This window comes from Raphanus sativus, chromosome 4, assembly GCF_000801105.2.
Source record: "Raphanus sativus cultivar WK10039 chromosome 4, ASM80110v3, whole genome shotgun sequence".
In the NCBI taxonomy this organism is placed as follows: Eukaryota; Viridiplantae; Streptophyta; class Magnoliopsida; order Brassicales; family Brassicaceae; genus Raphanus; species Raphanus sativus.
The window spans coordinates 34,871,187-34,893,053 of NC_079514.1; the positions used below are offsets into that span (position 1 = coordinate 34,871,187).

Below are 21,867 nucleotides of genomic sequence, written 5' to 3' on the forward strand. Positions count from 1 at the left end.
TAACATACATATGTTTAATTTTTGGCGTAAACATACATTAATGGTCATATTAGCTGTCACATTATCTAATTTTATTGATATGGATATTACGTGTGTCAATTTTGTTGATGAGTATGTCACATGTATAGTAATTTATTTTTAAAATAAAATAAATCAAAATAGTTGTTTTTCAAAAATATATTTTTAGAAAATTTAAATGTTTAATTTTTTTAACAATTTAGTAAAATTAACAAACTTAATTAAATAATGAAATTTTAATCTTATTTAAGAGATATAAAGTAGAACCCCTATAAATTAATAATGTTGAAACTTTGAAATTTTATTAATTTATAGAGATTTTTAATTTACAAAAAAATCCTTATTTAGATTTCCTATTTTAAGATATATTTATTCTAAAATAAGAAAATATTTTATTTTAGTGTATATACATTAATTGTTATTTTTTGAGATTTGATATTTATATCAATTTTATTATATTGGTGTATATAACATATATTGCATATAAATTAAATTTGGTTTTAGAAATAATATTACTAAATTTTATCACAAATATATTAAGTGTTAAGAAAATATAAAGATAATTCCATTGTGAATATAATAATAGGTTCTTACTTATATAAAATATATATACATATAAATTATTAATTTATAATTTTAGTGAGACAATATATTTGTAAATAAATTTCTAAAAAAAATATTATCTTATTATTTTATCGATTGTGTTAAATTTTGAACCGGTTCAAACTGGGACCATATAAATTTGTTTATTTATAGATATTATTATTTATCGAGTATTAATTTATTGAGGTTTTACAGTATTAGTTATAACATTTTCATCCAATCAGTTACTTTATGTTGATCTTGATTATGTGTTTGTATAGAAAAATTTAGATCGTGTGTGTAGTCATGCGAATTATTTTTATTTTAAAAGGTTAAAAATTTATGATAATTTTAATCTAAATTTTTTAAATGTTAATCTAAATTTTTTAAATGGTAGACATTCTTCTCAAACTTGACTAGTTTTTTCCTTGCGGGCTTTGACCATAAGAATTAGTCAAGTTTGGAAACCATGTAGTAATTCCTCATTAAAATTTTAGTTTGAAAAAATCATTTGGGATAAAACCCAAATTAAGGAAAAAAAGTAGAACAAGTTATGGTGAAGATCAGTGTGATGAGAATTTTATGAGTCCAAGCTTTAAATGAATGAACTCACACACTTTAGTGCTTGCTGCCTTGGTAAAAATATCAGCCAATTGATCTTCGCTTCTTATGTAACAAAGAAGAATGATTTACTGCTCCACTGTTTACCTGACCTTATGATAATCTATCTCAATGTATTCGGTCCTTTTATGGAATTGATGCTATGTGAATTGCTTTCTGATTGTCGCAATGCATAATGATAAAAGAACTTGGATTAGCCGCTGCACGCCCACTAGCTGCTTGTGGACGAGGTCATTAGGCCGCTTTGAAGATGTCAGGCCGCAGGGACAATTGGGAAGTTGACTTATGAACCAAAATCTACCATTTTTTACCTCTAAGCCATCTCCAAAGGTTTCAAACTCACCAAATAACATCTCTATCACCTAATAAAGACAAATGTATATACAATGCACCTAAATATACTCTAAATGCATCTGAATGAACAAAATGAAAACTAAAATAATTACTAAAACCATGTAAATATACAAGATATCAGCTGTAATGATTTGTATTTGTACAACACTCACACATATATAAATTAACTTATAATAAATCATGATTTTTGTAGATTAAAGGGTGAAGACCTAAAAGAAGTAAGGTTGTACACATAATTATTACCGGGACAACATCTACAAAGCAATAACCAATCATACTTACATTTCGTTTATGTAAGAAGGTCACTAGAAACTTGCAAAAAGACACAGACATCACGTAGATAAGCATAAGATACATCAAATCAAGCAAAAGAAAAGAAAAGATTTTTATAGTAAATAACTTCTTATTAAGACTTTTGGTTGTATACTGCCATAAACAGTGAATTCAAGCTTTTGCCTGGACAGGATCTGACCTCATATGATTTTAGAACAACATATCTTCTGCTGAGGTGATGAAAGAATTGACAATGCAGAGCCATGCTCGACCCCAACGACAATCAAAGCACACAAGTACAACAATGCATATCAATGTGGTCACATAAATTGAGGCAGTGCTATAATAGAAGACCAACATATCAATGGCAGACTCATCTTCTTCTTTTTCTCTAGCATTTTCTAGTTCCTCTGAGCTCTTCCTAGCCTGACAACCTATATGGGTTGGTGGCCCACAAAGAAGAGGATTTCCCAAGTAGCTGTTCTCGTTGAAGGTGTTAAATTGCCTTCCTTGGGGAATGATTCCTGATAAATTGTTGTAAGACACATCGAATACAGCAAGAGAAATAAGGCTGGTTAGCTGTTGAGGAATGCTTCCTTGTAACTTGTTGTAGGATATATCAAGACTCTCAATATCCTTCAGATTGGAGAAGCTGGATGGTATAGAACCAGACAAGAGATTGTGAGATAGGTTAAGTGCTCGCACTCTCGAGAGGTTTCCAAGCTCTTCTGGGATAACACCACTTAATTCATTGTTTGACAGATCCATCCCGTACATATGATCAAGTATTTCATCGTCGAGCTCAGATCTTCGAATGTAAGATTCATATCTCTGCTTGGTTGCAAACTTGACTATAATTTCTTGATAGGTAAAGTCAGGTACCTGGAACATTTCATCCTCAAATGTAGATCTGTAAAATCTGAAAGTAAGGACATCCTCTACAGACAAGGGCTTAATGTTGTTTTCCATTTTCTTCTCTGTCCCCGGTCCAAATGATAGATTATAGAGGCATGGAGGTATTAAGCCATTAACCTTGTTATCCGAAAGATCTAAAAGTCTGATGTTGCTCAAATCACACAGCTGTGTGGGAATACGCCCTGTTAAGTTGTTCCCCTTCAGCAAAAGAATTGCTATGTCCTGGGCGTCGACAAATCGTGGGATACTTCCTGATAATTTATTGTTCCGCAGATCAAGTACACATACACTTCCTAGCAATGTATCTGGAATTGGCCCTGTGAAGTTGTTGTGGTGGAGGAACAAATATTTTTGAAACTGACTAGTATCAGTAAGCGACGGTAGAGCTCCAGATAATAGGTTTTCCGAGAGGTCCAGAAACGGTATGAGCAGCAGAGATGGTGGTAACGTACCTTCTAAGAAATTGCTTGATATCAATAACAAATTTAAAGATAACTCTGATATCCAACTTGGAATTGCACCTTTAAAACGATTTTTGGACATGTCAAGCATTGACAATATTGTGGAGTCACGCAAACCGTCTCCGATGTTCCCCGTAAATAAGTTGTCGGAGATGTCCACAGAAGCTAATTTTTTCCCTCTCATAAGAAAACCGCCGCTAAATTTGTTGTGTGAGAGCTTCAGGAATTCTAGTTTTTCACAATCCGTGACAAAACTTGTAGGTAGCTTCCCAGAGAAGTTATTATACGACATGTCCAAGAATATAATAGTCTTCATCATATCACCCATAGACGATGGGAGTTGGCCTTCGAACCCATTGTTTGAGCCATTCATATAATCGAGATACGGAAGTGCACGCCCGATGTTGTTCGGCAACCACCCACCAATGTCATTTGCTGAATAATCTAGGACCCGCAAATTGTTGTGAATTATTGTAGGCATCTGAAAGAGAGTGAAGGAATTATTCTGCAACTGTAGAACTTCAAGTTCTGTATTATTCGCCAGTAGCCAAGAAGGAACGTTTCCGGATAATTTGTTGCTAGATAGATCAACCAGACGCAAGTTTTTCTGGTAGATGAGAAAAGAAGGGATGTTCTCCAGGCTGCAAAATTGTAGTCGAACAACACTCAGTTGAAACGTTGGCTGCCAAGTACCCTCTGTTTCAACTTTTACCATATCAGAAGCTGATGAAAGTTTGAACACCTTAAGCTTTGTGAGGTTGGCGAGGGGGTTGAGCGAGAAGAAGACTCCGAAATTGTTATCTGACAATGATAGATATTCAAGAGACTCAAGTCTACTGAAACTAGATGGCAGATTTTCCCTTAATTGGTTAGCTGAGAGATCAAGAACACGTAGCTTCTTTAAGTTACCCAAAAAAAAAAGGAAGCTGGACTGCAAGTTGATTTTCACTGAGATCGAGCTCCCGCAGATTCTTCATTTCACAAATTACTGCATACGGATAGTTCAGAAAAACAAGATGATAATGAGATATCAGTGCCCAAAAAAAAAAAAAAATAGATATGTATGAAGTGTTTTTCTCAGAAACTAAAAGACACTACTTTATCAAGTGTTATGTTTTCCATATTATAATCTACTAATATAGGTGTGGTATAACTATTTTAATATAATTATTAAAATCTATTATTAATTATTTAGAAACAATTATACACAGAAAATATAAATATAATTAAAAAGCACAAATATAAAAAATCAAATTTCTAAAAGTATAAAATAAAAAATATATCTATTTTTTAAGGACAGATCATAATCTAGTTATTCTTTAAAATATGATGTACTTTAGTTCTAATAATAACTTAACAAGTAAAGGCCAAAGGTTATACTTTAAAAATGATAACTAGATTCTAACCCGCTTTAAAACGCAGAACTATTTTTTTATAAAATAGTATTAGAAGTGTTTTTTCAAATTTATTAACTTGATTTTAATTTACAATGTGTGGCTTGTAGTTCGGATATTTATTTGTTTTGTTAGTAAATCATATTTGTTTCTTATATAAATATTAGGATGAGTTTGTTCCAGTAAATCTATCTCAAAAATATAATCTAAACATTTCATTCTCGAAATGTTGATATTTTAAAATGGTATCTAATTTTATATGTTACCGATAAATTGATTAGTTAATATATATATGTGATTAATTTTATTTTTAAAACTCATTAATATCAAAAAAAAAGTAATCACACAATATAAATGTTGACCATATTTTGCGGCATTTATAATTTTTAGTAACAATATATGGAATATGGATTATATGTTAGATTAGTAATAACATGTGCGGGTAACCTATTAATTAAATACATGACAGACTACAATATTATTCATTACAATATAGAAAATTCATAATTAGTTGATTTGGTTTAACTGCTATAATCATTTGACAATTTATATGTACCAAAAATGGACAATGGCTTAGCTAAACCTATTGATTATATATAGCATCAGTTATTATCATCATACACATTAAAATATTGATAAATAAATGGTCCAAACTAATCTCAGGTATTAGTATTATACTATATAAGATTGTATAGTGTTAGGGGTGTCAAAGTGTTAGAGTCTAAACCAGTTGAGCTGCTTTAGAATACATAATCAGGCTTACAATTCAGATTCTTAAATTTAACCTGTTGCAGTTGACTCTCCTTTTCTCTACGTGGATCCGCCACTGGATGCGTTAGCAGGAAATGTAAAGACATGATGATATGAATTCAAGAGAAATTTACATTCTGAGTCACTTTTTGAATTTCTATAGCACTATAAGTCATTTTCAACTCCTAGAGCACTTTTTCTTAACTGATTCCATTCAATATTAACTAGACTACAATTTGTAGGACCTACTAACTTTTCATTTCTCTTCTTCTTCGATCTTGTTTTTTTTTTCATCTCTCTTCTTCCTCAAGCTTCTAAAAAATCTTTAGTTCATCTTTCTAACTTTCTCAGGAAAAAAACAGCTCGGGAACCTCCACATCTAGCCACAACGAATTTCTCCGGTGTGAGGATGGACACAACCGCTGTAGACCTCTGGCCTCTACGATTCACAGCTCCTACGGCAAACTCCTCTACCATTAAGTTACGTTGAACTCCTGTGGCGCGCTCCGCCGTCGTCGGAGAATCACCTCCGCATCACTCCACCTTCGTCGGAGAATCACCTCCGCATCACTCCGCCATGCTCAGATCTACCTTACGGAGTGGTTGTGGCTCGCCTTTTCCGTCGAAGAAAGCTCGAGAACAACAATGGTCAATTTGCACCTTTTTGCATGTTTAGTCCTTCACATTTTTGGCTATTTTCATTTTTGACTTTGGATTTTCAGATTTGCAAAAATGAGTTCCTTTAATTTTGCCCCAAATTTTCTAATGTGCATTTTCACACATATTATATGAAAATGAGCATACTAATACAAGATATACACCTAATATATAAGCTAAATGATCAAAATTTATTCAGATAAGTCTTAAAATCCATCGAATGGATATGAAATATATGAGTAATGAGTAATATAAATATAAGGCTAGATTAAAATAGATTAATTTACTTTTAAAAATAACTAGATGAACATATTAATCAAGATTTACAATTGATAACATATGTGAACATATATACACATGTACATGAGCCATCTTTCTTAAAGATTTCGAGAATCGTGTAGTAAAGAATGAATTCTGAAAAGAGGAAGATGTTTACGCAAAATCCACCATAGATAACTCCGTTGTTTCTAAAATATATAACAATAATGGTTAACCAGATTATGAAATTTTCTTGGTGTGTTACATGTGGATGTTTATGTATCGTTGTACACATGGTCACTATTATACATATGATTCATTGTATATGATAGTAAGTTTTATGCGTAAACATGGACATCACTTTGATAGTAAGTTATATATGTACACATAGACATCATTTAGTCGTACACATTTTAAAACCTGATAGTAAGTTGGTTGCTTGATAGTTTTGAAGGCTACAATAGTTATGAATTATATAAAACTTGGTTTTGACTAATGATTTAAAAACTGAGACATTCAGTTTAACTAATCAGATATATATATTTGTGAACCAGTGTACATATACTTTTTTGTACATATGGATAGTGAAATTTAGTATCTACATAAAAAATTGGTTGTACAAATGTTGAAACTTTCAAATGTATATACACAATACTAAAGAGCTTAGAGCCACAAACATAAATGGCTGCTTCTTTGTACGATGTTGTTATCTTTTGTACCATGTGTACATGTGTTAAATTATAATGTCGAAGCAGCAGGTTAACATGTACACCATCACCGTTGTCCATGTGGACACCCCGAATACACCATCACTATTATGTACATGTGTACAACATCAAAATTTCTCTACACAGATTAATGATTGTATACAACTTTTTTTTTTATGCTTTGTAGTTACTTGTGCAGCTAATGGTTGTTTCTTTTCAAGTTGATATCATACTGCTCTAGAAGAAAAGTATGTGACTTAGGTGATCTAATAGTAAATTTAGTTTTACTCTTTTTAGTTTAGTTAAAAGCACAATTTTCTTTTTCCTGATACAAATTTGGTAATTTATTGATGTACAAAGACGGTAGGAATTCATGGTGTGTTAAAAAAATTTAACATACCTACCATATTTGTTTGAGAATGATTTCAAATCAAAATGCATCGGTGACATGAACATTGACTTGGTGGACACCTCAACCAATCGTACACATGAAGCTTGAATTTTGGTGGAAGTTCTTTTGTGGATTTTGATGGAGTTATTAGAGTACGATCGAGTACATGATATAAATATTTGCAAGCAGCTGTAATTCGATGGAGTTCCTACTGTTGGATTTTATTAAATTGTGAATTTGTTTAAATGTAAGTAATGCATTTAGGTGTATATTTGCAAATCAGAAACCTATGGGTCAGAAACGAATATATTTAAATGTCTAGGGACCAGATGTGCAATAAAACCAAAAGTGGCCATTGTTGCTCAGCTTTTGCAATGAAGGCGGCGAATTGGAGGAGATAAAAGCGGCAAGGCGGAGGCGACGAAGGCGGGGATGAGAAGGATGCGACAAAGACTGACGGCGACGAGATGGAGACAGAGGTGGTGTTGTTGCGGCAAAGGAAATGCTCTCGGTGAATAAGAAAGACAGAAACGTCGCGGCGGTGGTACTGTTGCCACGGAAGAAAAGCTCGTAGACAAGATGATGGTGTTGTGTCTTATGGATTTTTCAAGTTTAAGATTCACAAAAAAAAAATTGTCTTTTTCTGTAACTATGGAGAAAGAAGATAAAATGATAAGAAGAGAAAGATAGAAGATATTAAATGAAAGAAATTCAATTTTTTCGATAGAGAAAAATTATAGAGAAAAAGAATTAGGAAAGTAATATTTAGTTAGCTATCGTAGGTATATAGTAACTAGTTAGGTATTTAGTTGGTAAAATGTGTCTGAGTAGCTACAAGTGACCTAGAGTGTGAATACAAACTCAATAAGTGACCCACAATGTAATTTTTTCTGAATTCAAATATATTGTATTGTATTGTGTATGTCAGATTTCGGTAGTTTATATGTTTGAAATTGAATGTCATTTGGTAAACGTCGGTTATGTTTAGTTTCAGTGATTTCCGAAATAGTTGATAAGTAAGTTGTAATAAAGTAAGCTATTAATTATGTTTATAATATAGTCACGATTTTATGAGTAAATGTCATCTTTTATTACCTACGGTAAGTCAAGAAATGTCACGATATATTAGGGCTTTTTGCAAAATTGACTCAAAACTCAAAGTCAAATACAAAACTAACATATGCTTTTTTTGATTATTTTTTTGTTTTATTCACCCCATAGGTTCACATTATTCACGAAAATGCCATTAATTTTTTTTTCTTTTTTTTCTTTCTAAAATGACATTTTTACTCTCTCAACCTCATCATCTTCAAGTATTTACAAGATTATCATTGCCATCAATACCCTAACCACCATGAACAACCAATTTGAAGCTCTTAATGCATCTCAAATCGATTTACACTCTCTTTTTCCCAATTGTTATGAACTAAAAACAACATTTTTTTCATTTTGTTTCCATATTCATCCCAAAAACTCAAGTTTTTGATTATAAAATTTTTTATGGTTGATAGAACCATTCAAGCTTATGATTCTTGGTGGGTTACTTTCGTTTGAGGTTCTATGTGGTTGGAGAAGACTTATGTGTGCTAAAGAAATCATCTCGCTAATTTAAGGTATGAAATTGATTTTTTTCCAGATCTGTTCGCCTAGAAGACTTACACTGGCTGTAGAAGACTTACCCGTAAGTCTTCTGGTCAAACTGAATGACTTACTTGTAAGTCGTCCAGTTTTGTTTATTAAAAAAAAAAACTCCAAACGACTTACCAGTAAGTCGTCTAGGATAAACGGGTTAGTTTTGTATTTGACCGAATTGTGTCAGATATTTGACTTTTCCTGGACGACTTACTTGTAAGTCGTCTCTGGGAAAACAGAAAAATCAATATTTTATTATTTCTAGACGACTTACAAGTAATTCTTCTCAGGTTAGTTTTGCAATTGGAAAATAAAACTTAAATATTAAATTTTTCCTAGACGACTTACTTGAAAGTCGTCCAGTCAGACGATTTAAGTTAAGTCGTCCAGAATTTTTTTTCTGAGATTCTGGTCAAACCTTGCTTATCTCAGACGACTTTCAAGTAAGTCGTCTGACTAGACGACTTATAAGTAAGTCGTCTAGGAAAAATTAAATATTTAAGTTTTATTTTCCAATTGCAAAACTAACCTCAGAAGACTTATATTTACATGAAAATTATACTTTTAAATTTGTCAATTAAATGTATATTTAAAAAAAATACTTCCTAAAGAGTAAAGAAATTTAAAGAAAGATATTATAAGTCATGAAGCAATTTAAAGAAAGATATTATAAATTGACTGTTATAAATTTGTAATAATTAACATACCATTTAAGACAAGTAATTGCTGGCAAAATAAGGTAATCATCATATCAACCTGCGCAAGTAATTGATAACAAAATAAGGAAAGTTATTAATAAACGAATTAACTAATTAAAAGCTTTTACCAACAAGGTATATCTTTCCTAATACCATAATATGGGTATAAAATTAAAGAATAATAAATAATTTTGATTTTGATATATTGTAAATCTATAGAAATATATAATAATTATGTTTTATCACTTATATTTAATATAAAAGTTTGTATATAACCGATTTAATTCTAACATTAGTATTAGAAAGATATATTAGTGTGTAGCTTTTTCAATTATTGGGTTTAATTTAAATTTTAATAACTATATTATATTACTTAGCAGTAACTCTAACAAAATTACCTTGTTGTTTGATTAAAAAATTACTTTGTTCGATGGTGTTGAGATCGTTGTTGATTTGGTTTGAAGCTTGATAACTATGTCTTTTGATAATTCAACTTACATTTAATTTTTGTTTTTCATATTACCACAAACATCAACGAAACCATTACCATGGCACATATTTTAACTTATAAGTGATCGATCATTTTTGGAATTATTTTAATGAAAGATAAATGGTTTATCTAATGTTTATTTAACAAACACTACCAATAGTAAACAAAACGCAAAAGAGGTTTACGAAACTCAACTTCCATTAACCTTCTTACAATACATTTTTTATCTCTCCACTTATCATTTTCAATGGAAACAAAGCACTGATCATCCTTTTATGTTTTTACTTAGCATATTTTTTTATTTGTTTTTTATTACTTTGGGTTAAAGTGAAGGACAAAAATGTATACTCATTAATGTTAATTCTATGGGGACAAAGTTCATAGATTTAGTTCTAAGGGGACAAGAAGTGGTGTGTTTTGTTCTATATCGGCAAATTTCCCTAATATATGTTGCCATCATTGACCTTGCAGCAAATGACCATCTCCATCATATTGATATATAATCTGAAACAAAAAATAATTATCAGTTTTAAAAAAACTATAAATAAAAAAAGTTGAAATATAATACAAAAGAAAGACCAAATAGTTTGGGTTCTTCTGTCAAATATTCCCTTTTATCAAATTGATTCTTTTGAAATATGCAACAAAATTTTTACAGCATAAACAAAATCAATGGCTTCGTTTCAATTCAGAATGCCTCGTTTATATAGTATAATGGTAGACTTTACTAAAATATTTAGCTTTCACAATAAGCTATGTAAGAGAATGTTCTCAAAATAATTTTAAAATTTTATCTACCTATAAGTTAGGATTATTTATGGAATATATTGTTACTAAAATTACATTTTAAAAATAAAAAAAGAATATATAGGTGGAAAGTAGTTTACACTAATGATTTAATTAACAAATCTTACCCTTAAAATTTAAATATTAAAGCATGAGATTAGGAAATAAGATATTACGTCAGTAGAGAAAATACCATCCTACTATAGATATTTTAAAAATATAATGTGATTATCCAATTTTGATGTACAGTAGAGAAAATATCATTCTAATCGCACATCTTTTGCAGGATCGGAATGGTGAACTCTTAGAGGTCTAAAATATGAACACTTCCCTCAAATCATCTCTGAAAAAATATAAAACAAAATCAGCAAACCAAAAATTATATATGTATATATAAGCGTATAATTCTAAACAATAATATAAATCTACTAATCAAAAAAAGAAAAGTATTCGCAGCACAAAAAGATGGTATTGAAATGATATAGCCGAGAGATTTATATTATTGAGAAATTTTTTTACCAGATTGAGGAACAAAGATGTTATCGAAATGATATATCCAAGAAGTGTACTATCAAATCATATATAGTTTCAGGAGAAATCATCATAATAGGGTATCTGCATATAAACCAAAAGAAAAATCAGCTCTCAAGAAATATAAAAGTTTAATGTTCTAAAATAAGAAGAAAAAAAAATTCAGAACATTGTTAACATAAAAAGTTCATAATACAAAGTTCAATGATTTCATTTCTTCTACTGTGAATGTCTTATTTATAGTAAATTGGTGGGCATTTCTCAATGATTTAGCTTGCATGATAAGCTAAGAAGTATAATATTCTCTAATAAATTCTCAATAAATCTTATACTTATAAGGTAATATTATTTTTGGAATATCTTGGGGGAATTTAGTGAATTAAACAGAGAAATGATTATTATATGAATGCATTGTCCATAAAGTATGTCATTATTAATATACTATATTTCTCCTCTTCAAATATATGGATTATAAAGACCGTATTAATTATATAAATTCTGTTTTTGGTAAGGATTGGACGATGATAAAAAAAAATTTATCAAAAATTCAACCAATATGATTAAGAGAATTAATCCTAGAAGCTCTCTATGAGTGCCACCTATTGAGCCTATTGAGAAATCACTAAAGTGACTTCTCTTTTAATGTATAGGGAAATTCAACGTTACAGCTCTTTTAAAGAAAACTTTATTTGCTCAAGGACAACTGGTCACTTAATTGCTAAAAGGAAACTTTTGATAAATTTGATATATTTTTTTTGTAAAAGAATAAATTTGATATATTTGAATTTACGATTTCGAGAACGTTTAATTATTTTGGTAATCACAATTATGGGTCAATAATCTGCTCCGACATTAAATTCCTTAATTTTGGGAATAATATGGACTCGATTAGGGTCACACTCTTTTATTAATTACTTGATTGTTGTATACAAAGAAGTTATATTATGGATTCAAAATTATTAAATCAATTGTTATCAAGCTTTAATTCATTTTCTTTAAGTTTTTTCATAAAAAAAAGAAATCTCATTATAGTGTCTATCAAATTAATGATAGTTTTAGAATATGATTATCGCGCAAGTTATTTGCCATTAAATATGGAATATTATCTCTAATTACGGTGATCTGATTGTGTTTCATTTGCCCTACACGGGTTTGACTTCTTAATCTTTATATAAATATATGTTTGCTACAATCCATCGACTCACCACAACCTTCTTTCCGACTCCCTAATTATCAAAACTATCTCTCAAACAAACTCATGGCTGGTACACTAGCTATTTCCGAAAACACAATTAATCTTACATTTTATACACATGCACACTTTAGTTCTATATATACCATTAGACCTAATATTTGTGCTTATAATTTTAATTTTTAATATCTATATATATTAAAAATAAAATACTTTTTTTAGTCACTCATTCCGCATAAGACGCGGGTTATCTACGTTTGTACAATTACAGTGTCCCCAAATTAAAAGGAAGAAAATATATTTGTTTGCTCCACGACTAAACACTTCCTTCTGAAGTCCACAATCTTCCACAAGCTGAACAAAATTTCTCTTTGTCTTTGTGTATCGTTTCGGAGACACGTGCTATTATGTCTTTCTATGGATAGCAACAACTTAAGGGTGGCTTCGTAAACCATCCACTACTCCCTCAGGTCCAAATCCAGTTGGTGATTCAGTTTATCATCTTTGCTGGTCTTTGTTTGACATTAATTAAAAAAACTTGGAAAATTGTTTTTTAGACTAGAAAAATGATAACTATGTCCCATTAGATTAATCTCATATGTTTTATGTCCTATTAGATTAAATATTAAAAAAACAATATTTCCCTTAATTTTAATTAAAAATTCCAAAATTCCAATAAATAAAATGATTATTAAATATTAAAATATAAATTTTACTAAAATAATTTTAAAATATATTAAGAATAATTTAAATGGATTATCCTAAATCAAGCCGGATCCGCAAGATCTGAACCAAACACGAACACAAATTTCAAAATTTTGGAACGAGGCTGAAATTTTTAACCTCAAAACCGAATAGATTCAAATTGAATCTGAATAATACCCAAATGTCCACCCCTAAAAGACCTAAATACTAATTCATAACAGATATTTTTATCAACAGAAAAATAACATATTTTTGTAGTCAAATATAATAATTAAAATATATAATATAATATCAAAATATCGATTTTAATTGCCTTAAATATAATATTATATTCAAAGTTAAATTAATTATACAAAAATTATTTATACTATATTTATACTATGTCAACTGAAACTGACAGTCTGACAGCACACAATAGATTGAAATTCAAGTTACCGTACTTTTTTTCTCACAACTCAATTTTTCAAAAGAAAGATTTTCTATGAAAAAAGTGGGAACCGTACATGAGAGTCAAAGAGACTACGTGCTGAGATGTAGCCACGTGGAAGGAAGAGCTTGATGAAGGTGTTTAACCAGTTGAGAGTTGTAAAGTCATTTGTAGTTGAGATGAGTTGTTTTGTCTTTCCCTCAAGTACATTACTTGGATTTCAGCTTTATGTATTCCCGTTCTTTTTCTAATGAAAAGTATATTAGCGTTTTTTTAATGATACATTTTGATTTACGGCTGAATATTATGTAAAACTAGATACGAGCCCGTTGCGTTGCAACGATTTTGTTTGATGTTTTAATTTAATAAAAAACATAAAATAATAATCATTTTATTATAGTTTTATGATTGATTTGCATATATTGTGTAAGATTTATTTTATAACTAAAAATAATTTTCATACATAAGTTCAAGTTAAAATTTGTATTTTATAATAATGGTACATAGATGAATTGTTATCAATTTTCTACTTGGATTAGAAAAAACATTATACCTAAATTTTTGAATTGAACCCAACCTAAAATAAAAAATTGAATGAAAAATAAGAAAAATTGAAAGTCGAATAACGCCAATCAAGTAAATGATAACATTATACATTTTCTTATGTACTAATCCAATGTTTTATTAAATAAGTTTTTAAAATTTTATTTTGCTAGAATTTTTTTTAAAAAAGGAAAAATGTTCTATTTTATAAATATCCCTTTTATTTACAATAAAAATAAAAAATAATATTAAATACTCCTTTACATTTTTTATTAGGATTTTAGAAATATAAAATTACTGTTATATAACCTTATACAATTATCTTGTCTTTAGAATTTTAGAAATAAATAAATTGCTAGAAAATAATTAATTTTAGTTACTAATAAATAATTTTAAAATTACTTTTTTTACAATTTCTATCAATACTAATTTTACACTTCTTTTTAAATTAATAATTTTTAGTATCATGTTCACTATCAATAACTTAATAAATTTAGATAGTACCTTGTTCGAAAGTCGGAAACAGAATCAAAATCATTGTTCAAATAGAATTTTGTTACAGATGATACCGACAAATAAATTGCATCTTTATATGTCTTCACCAAAACACTTGTCATGATAAGAACAATATTTTTACTTTCCACAGCATGATATTTATCTTAAATAATTCTGCTTGTTCAGCTCATAGTGTTGCTTGTATCTCAATTCCTCTGTTTAAAATAAAATATTTAATGTAAAAGAGAAGAAAAAACAAAAAAAAAATTGATTAATAGAATTGGAACTGAAATATACCTTCCGAACAATAAAGTTGGAATAACTCTTCGGAGGAGAGGTTTAGTCCGACTATGAACATCTAATTTCTCCATGTTCTTGATATATCCGATCACATTTGTAACAGAAGCATGTTATATATAATAGGATTATTTCAAGGAAAATTAATTAAAAATAGGCAATAAGTTGAAAGAAAGATACAAAAGGGGAGATATATAAAGAAATAACTGACCAAAAGAATCTTACCATATAAATCGCATGTTGAGTCTTTGAGGTGATCTAAATCTTCATAATTTTGGAATCAAAAATTTTCAGGCGGTATCTGAGGTATTTGTTGAACCTCACATGCAACTAATGTTCTCTCGGTCAATTTTATTTGAAATTTATGATCTGAAACTCTGTAGTTTTTATTGCAATCTTACACATTAAAATTGAAGATTTCAATGACGGCTCATTCATGTAATCTTTGTCCAAACTTTTCAATAAGAGAATGATGCACATAACCTTGAATAGTATTTTCCTATATAATAAACAAATTATTTTTAATAATAAAATTATATAAGATTAAAACTAAAAAAGTTTAAAAAAATTAACCTTCTCATCGAGTAGGAGAAAATTCATTCTCATAAACTCATTATTCTTATTTAAATTTCCGGTCTCCCACTTTCTAGTAAGACGTACTACGGTACGATGGTAAAGACGTTTTTTATTCAACTGATCTAGAGTTAAATAACTTGCTGAAGCCATTGTTTCTTGAAAATTCCTGGTAAATAGTCATAATAAATAAGCATAGTTGAAACACACAGAAATAATAAGTATAACATCATCACCCAACACAACATAAATAAACGTATTATATAAGCATAATCACAACTAAAAGTCATAAAAAATAGGACAAACAAAACAATAACCATAATCACAACTACACGTATTAAAGAAGGATATGCCAAGTTCAGGATATAAAACCTAACCTTGTATATTTCTTGAAGCAACGCTTATTTTTGGTTGTCTGAACAAATATGAGAAAGCTTATTTCTATAAATATATACGTCAATAATCATTGTTCCTCTTGGGTTATGATCTTTTAATTAGGATTTGAATTAAGTAAAATTAACTTTAAACACTCTTTGACTTTAAAAGAAAAAAAGAAAAATTAGCATTGAATATTTCTTTACAGTTGTTTTTTTTATTTTTTTCATAGTTATCTTTACTTTTTATTTACTTTTACTTTTTTAAATCGTTTTTATATGTAAATATTTTTTTTGGGTTATGAACTTCTTAATTAGGATTTGAATACAGGAAAATTAGCATTAAAAAGTCTTTTACATTTTTCTTTTCTATATAATAATATATTTTTTGGTTTATGACTTTTTTAACTAAGATTTGAATAAAAGAAAATAGCATTAATCAGCCTTTTACATTTTTTGGTTTAACAATAATTGTTTTCTAAATCGTCTTTAAATGACAATTTTTTTGGTTATGAACTTTTAAATTAGGATTTAAATAAAGAAAAATTAGCATTATTTAATATTTCTTAACAGTTGTTTTTATTTCTTTCATAGTTATCTTTACTTTTTATTTACTTTTACTTTTTAAAATCGTTATTATATGTAAATAATTTTTTTTGGGTTATGAACTTCTTAATTACGATTTGAATACAGGAAAATTAACATTAAATAGTCTTTTACATTTTTCTTTTTTATATAATAAGATTTTTTTTTTGGTTTATGACCTTTTTAACTAAGATTTGAATAAAATAAAATTAGCATTAATCAGCCTTTTACATTTTTGGTTTAATAATAATTGTTTTTTGTAAATCGTTCTTAAGTGACAATTTTTTTTTGTTATGACCTTTTAAATTAGGATTTGAATAAAGAAAAATTAGCATTATTAAATAGTCTTTTAAATATTTCTGGTTTAATCTTTTAAATGATAAGATTGATTTTATTTATTTATATGTATTTTAACACATGTCGCAATCTTAAAAAAATTAATGACATGTGTCGCGATCATGTTAATTAGTAACTTTAAAGAACCAAGCTTAATATAATAAGATAAGTGTGACGGCTGAATATTCTTTAACTTTGTAGATTTTAAACTTTTTAATAAGTATATTATATAAAATAAATATTTAAATTTTACTTGTATATTTTTGTTGCTTAGAATAAAAAAATCTGAGTAAAAATTATACCTGGGATTAAATGTTTTGTTTTGTCTCATTAAGAGGTTATTATAAACCGACTTTTTCTTAGGTTCACCCCCTAGGGTGAACCTTTAGGTTCATCAACCAATAGCATTGTCTTATTTTAGATTTAGTATCTTTTATAAAAGGAAATGAAATAATTACTAAGTTATATTATGTTTTTAAAATAAAAAGGATAAAAATAAATAAAAATAAATAGTAATTGTAAAAAAATTAAAATATTTTTAACACTGTCAACAAAATACAAAACTCTAACCCCTAAATTTTAAACATTAAACTCTAAACCTTCAGATGAACTACAAGTTATAAGTCCAAGAATTTATGATTTATCCAAGGGTTTAGAATTTACACAAGGGTTTAGGGATTTAAGGTTTAGGGTTTAGTATTAATGGTTTAGTGTTTTAACATTTAGTGTCTAGTGTTTATAATTTAGAAATTAAAATTTATCCAAGGGTTTAGGGTTTAGGATTTAGGGTTTATGGTTTAGAGTTTAGTGTTTTAAGATTTAGTGTCTAGTGTTTATAATTTAGAGATTAAGATTTATCTAAGGGTTTAGGATTTACCCAAGGGTTTAGGGTTTAGGATTTAGGATTTAGGGTTTAGGGTTTAGTATTTTTTTACGGTTTAAAAGTTATTAAATTTATTTTTAAAAATTCGTTTTTTTATCAATTACAATTTTTTCTATATTTAAAAAACATAATATAACTTGCATTTACTTTATTTCCTTTTATAAAAGATATTAAATCTAAAATAACACAATGCTATTGGTTGGTGAACCTAAAGGTTCACCCTAGGGGATGAACCCAAGAATAACTCTTATAAACCCACGAAAACTTAGGTTCCATCTCGTTGACTCTCTCTAGTGATAAGCTAAACTACTAATAGGCTTTGGTACCATAATTTCCTCCATTAAATTTTTTTGTACGGAAGCACGTTAAGCGTGTATTATGCCGTAGTTAAATACTCGACAACGTAAACATTATACTCTTTCTAAATAAATAATGTTTTGTTATGAATCAAATTCATTGATCTTATTCAATTTTGTAAAAATCATATATAATATCGACTAAACTATTTTATTGTGATATTTAGATTTTGATGAATATTTTATTATGTATCAGGAACAAAATATAGTGAAGAATGACAGATATCTGAAACTTAATTATGAGATTTAAGTCATACAATGTTTTATATATGTCCCAATTCATAAGTTCTTACAAAAGATTATATATGTGAAATGAAAAAAAGAAAAAAAAAGATCAGTTTTAGTTTTTTTTCTTAAAAATAAATGAGAAAATTCCCTGATACTTTTAATATCAAATATATAATTATATATTAACATAAATAAATTTATTAACTCGTGGCTTACTTGCGGTCTACCCAATAACCTAGAGATTTAGAAAATTATTTGGTTTAGTGTCCGGATTGAATTTAAAAACATTGCTAAATAGATAATACATTTTGGTTAAAAAATTGTAATTAGGGTGTGACATTTATTTTATTAACACAATACATGTTTATAAAAATAAAGCTACTTGTTAACATTTAGGCTTTAAAAAGTTTTGCACATTTAAATTGCTTATCGATTTTAATTATGGGAAATTAGATCAGATAACTCTTAAAAAATCTATAATTTACCAAGTAACCAGAACTCCACCTTCTCTCCTCTTTTCTCTTCCTATCTCTCTCTACATTCTTACTACAAATCTAATTTTCTTTTTTTTTTAATGGTTATTCCACAAATTAGCAATTTAATTATTGTAATTCATAATAGGTATTTTTATTAAAATTGGTCTAATATTATTAAAAAAAGTGTTTTAAAAAAGTTACAATAATAATAATTTTAATATTATTATTGTAATGAGAATTTTTTTTCTAAAATTTCTTTTAAATCATAAACAAAAGAGAATTATATTATATTTTTGACACATATCGTCATTTTAGAAAAAAAATTTGACACATGTCCCAATCATGTTAATCAGTAACTTTGAATAACCAAACTTTATATAATAAGAAGATTGCTCTAATATTATCTAAAAAAAAAATGGTTTAAGAAAGTGATATCCGAGGTAAAGAATTTTTTTACTATGTTGGGCTTTAAAAGAAATATAAAGCCCAATTAAACTTTGCACACGGGAGACTTTATAGATAGATCTGACACTCGTCACGCTCACATCATCACATCACAAACATCACGGTCACAGAAAAAAAAAAAAAAAAAGCAAAAGAGAATCGAAATCCCCAAATCTGCGGAGAGAATGGCGGAATCTAGAGGTAATTTTCTAAATCGAAGATTTCTCTTTCCGTAATTATTACGCAGGATATTTAGATTAGAAACATTAATTGCTAATATTAATGGTGAAATTCAGATTCTTTCCGAAAAATTAGGGATCTGTATTTGGATTTTGATTCGAAAATCGAAGATTAGTCGGCCTAATCTCCGTAAATGTAGGATCTTTACTTGGTTACAAACATTAATTGCAAACAGTTAATGGGGAAATCGAAGATTAGGGTTTTATTGTGGGTTTGATTCGAAAATCGAAGATTAGTGGATATTCTTTCCAAAAATTTTACATTAATTGGTGTAATTTACGATTGATTGATCGAATATTTTTTCTTTATTTAGATCCTAGCGAGAGGAGGAAAGGAGAAAGAGATGATCTCTCTGGTGACTACAACAAAGGTGTGGAGAAAGGTTCTGCTGCTGATGATAACAAAGGTAAAAGCTTTTTTTATCTTGTCTCTTTGTTTCTGTGCTATTGTTTTGGTTTTGTGGAATTGTTCTTTTTTTTTTTGTTTGATCCTTTTCCGAAACTTATGGTACCTGCTTCTCCTGATTACTCAGATCGCAAAGGGAAACGTGGTATCTCAGGCATCAAAGGTGTGGAGAAAGGTTCTGCTGCTGATGATAACAAAGGTAAAAGCTTTTATCTTGTCTCTTTGTGTCTGTGCTATTGTTTTGGTTTTGTGGAATTGTTTTTTTTTGTTTTGTTTGATTCTTTTCCGAAACTTATGGTTTCCTGGTTTTGTTTGATCCTTTATGTAGCGGAGGAGAAAGCTGCTGATGTTATCCCTCAACCTGCTTCTCCTGATTTTACTGGTATCTCAACCACCGAAGGTAAAAATGTGAATCTAAACCGGCTTCTTCTTATGATGCTTCTTTGTACTCTTACCTGTTTGTGTGTTGATTTTTTTTCGTTCTGTGGATCTATAGAAGCTCTATCTGCTCGTTTTGATTCCGGCAAAGCTACAGCTGATTCCCAGAAGGAGCCGGTGTCATTTAACAGGAAGATTCCTGCTTATCTGCTGAAGAATCCCCCGGCTGTAGACGTCAACGCCGGGTTTGAGTCCAGTGGCCGAGTTCAAGATAGATCCGCGTGGGCAGTAGAGGCAGTTTCTGGAAGAGTAGAGGAAGTTTCTGGAAGAGGAGAGGCAGTTTCTGGAAGAGGAGAGACCGTTTCTGGGAGAGTCCAAAGGGCGCGAGCCTTCTGGATTAGAGCGTTCGCAGTTGCTCGTAAGCTTGCCGCTGAGTTTCCTCCTTCAAAGGAGAAGAAGAAGGCCCCTGAGAAAACTAAGCAGCAGAAGAACAAGTACATTCCATATCTTCTTGGCTCCAGGATGATGACATCGATGGGATATGTGCCTGGCTCTGGCCTTGGCAGTCAGGGCCAAGGCAGGCTAGAGCCCCTACTGCCAGTTGTTTTGCCAAAAACCACAGGATTGGAAGAGGCCATCTCTGTGATCAAACGGAGTGAAGATGAGAAGAAGAAGAGGAAGAAGCAAGACTGAAGACCACACGTATTCCTTGTACATAGACTTTTTTGTTGTTTTTTTCATTCTTTCATTACTTTTTAGTCTTTGTTTTAGAAGACTTTATTCTGTACGTTTACAGTTCTTAAAATGAAATCAAGAAACACAACAATGAATAATAACACTCTTCGTTTAATAATAATCTCCTCTTTTATTTATAGATCCCTTTGCTTGTTCACGTGTCATCCTATCTCCTACCTTTTTGATAAAAACCAACTGACAAACCCAAAACCAAACACCGTCTCTAAATTACATTTTGGCTGTCATAATTTATCGACGCACTTAATTAAACCTATAGTCTCGTTTCATGTTTCATAAATATACAGCTATTAATGTCTGATAAAGCTACATTCTTGGTTGAATTACTTGATAACTTTCTGCCTTAAAACCGGTCTTGAAAACGGATGCTCCGGTTTAGATTCGAAAGATTATGACTTTGTATTACCTTCTTCCATTTTTAGATTTGTTTTAAGTATTCACTACTCATCAGTATCTTTTTAAAACTTTTTATAGGAAAAAGAAACATATAACTCAGATTCTTTGCATTATTATTATGTTTTTTTTTGGTAAAAAACATAAAACATATAACTAAATATTAATCAAGAAAAATTCTTAATTATTTATAATTGAAAGGAGGATATTAAATAATTTTTAAATTTATTCTATACCTAATATAGTGTACAAATAAATTTTCAAAA

The 21,867-nt window shown here is 29.2% G+C and overlaps 1 protein-coding gene and 1 pseudogene across 2 annotated transcripts; one reads left to right on the plus strand and one right to left on the minus strand.

Annotated features, from left to right (window-relative positions):
- Positions 1–1,823: 1,823 nt before the first annotated feature.
- LOC108850805 (receptor like protein 21-like) lies at positions 1,824–4,201 on the minus strand (annotated as a pseudogene).
- Positions 4,202–19,489: 15,288 nt separating this feature from the next.
- LOC108849065 (uncharacterized) lies at positions 19,490–21,311 on the plus strand. Of its 2 annotated transcripts, XM_018622568.2 has the most exons (5): positions 19,491–19,633; positions 19,986–20,078; positions 20,205–20,276; positions 20,406–20,477; positions 20,574–21,311. In XM_018622568.2, the coding sequence occupies exons 1-5, from the start codon at positions 19,618–19,620 to the stop codon at positions 21,146–21,148; spliced, it is 828 nt and encodes a 275-aa protein (XP_018478070.1). In that variant the 5' UTR covers positions 19,491–19,617; the 3' UTR covers positions 21,149–21,311. The 2 variants fall into 2 exon arrangements, with proteins under 2 accessions (XP_018478072.1, XP_018478070.1); XM_018622570.2 differs by lacking the exon at positions 20,205–20,276 and having other exon boundaries at positions 19,490–19,633.
- The last annotated feature ends 556 nt before the right edge of the window (positions 21,312–21,867 follow it).

Coding starts and splice junctions, on each gene's coding strand:
- LOC108849065 (XM_018622568.2), top strand. Junction 20,277..20,405: donor TGCTGCTGATGATAACAAAG/GTAAAAGCTTTT, acceptor TCCTTTATGTAG/CGGAGGAGAAAGCTGCTGAT. Junction 20,478..20,573: donor TGGTATCTCAACCACCGAAG/GTAAAAATGTGA, acceptor GTGGATCTATAG/AAGCTCTATCTGCTCGTTTT.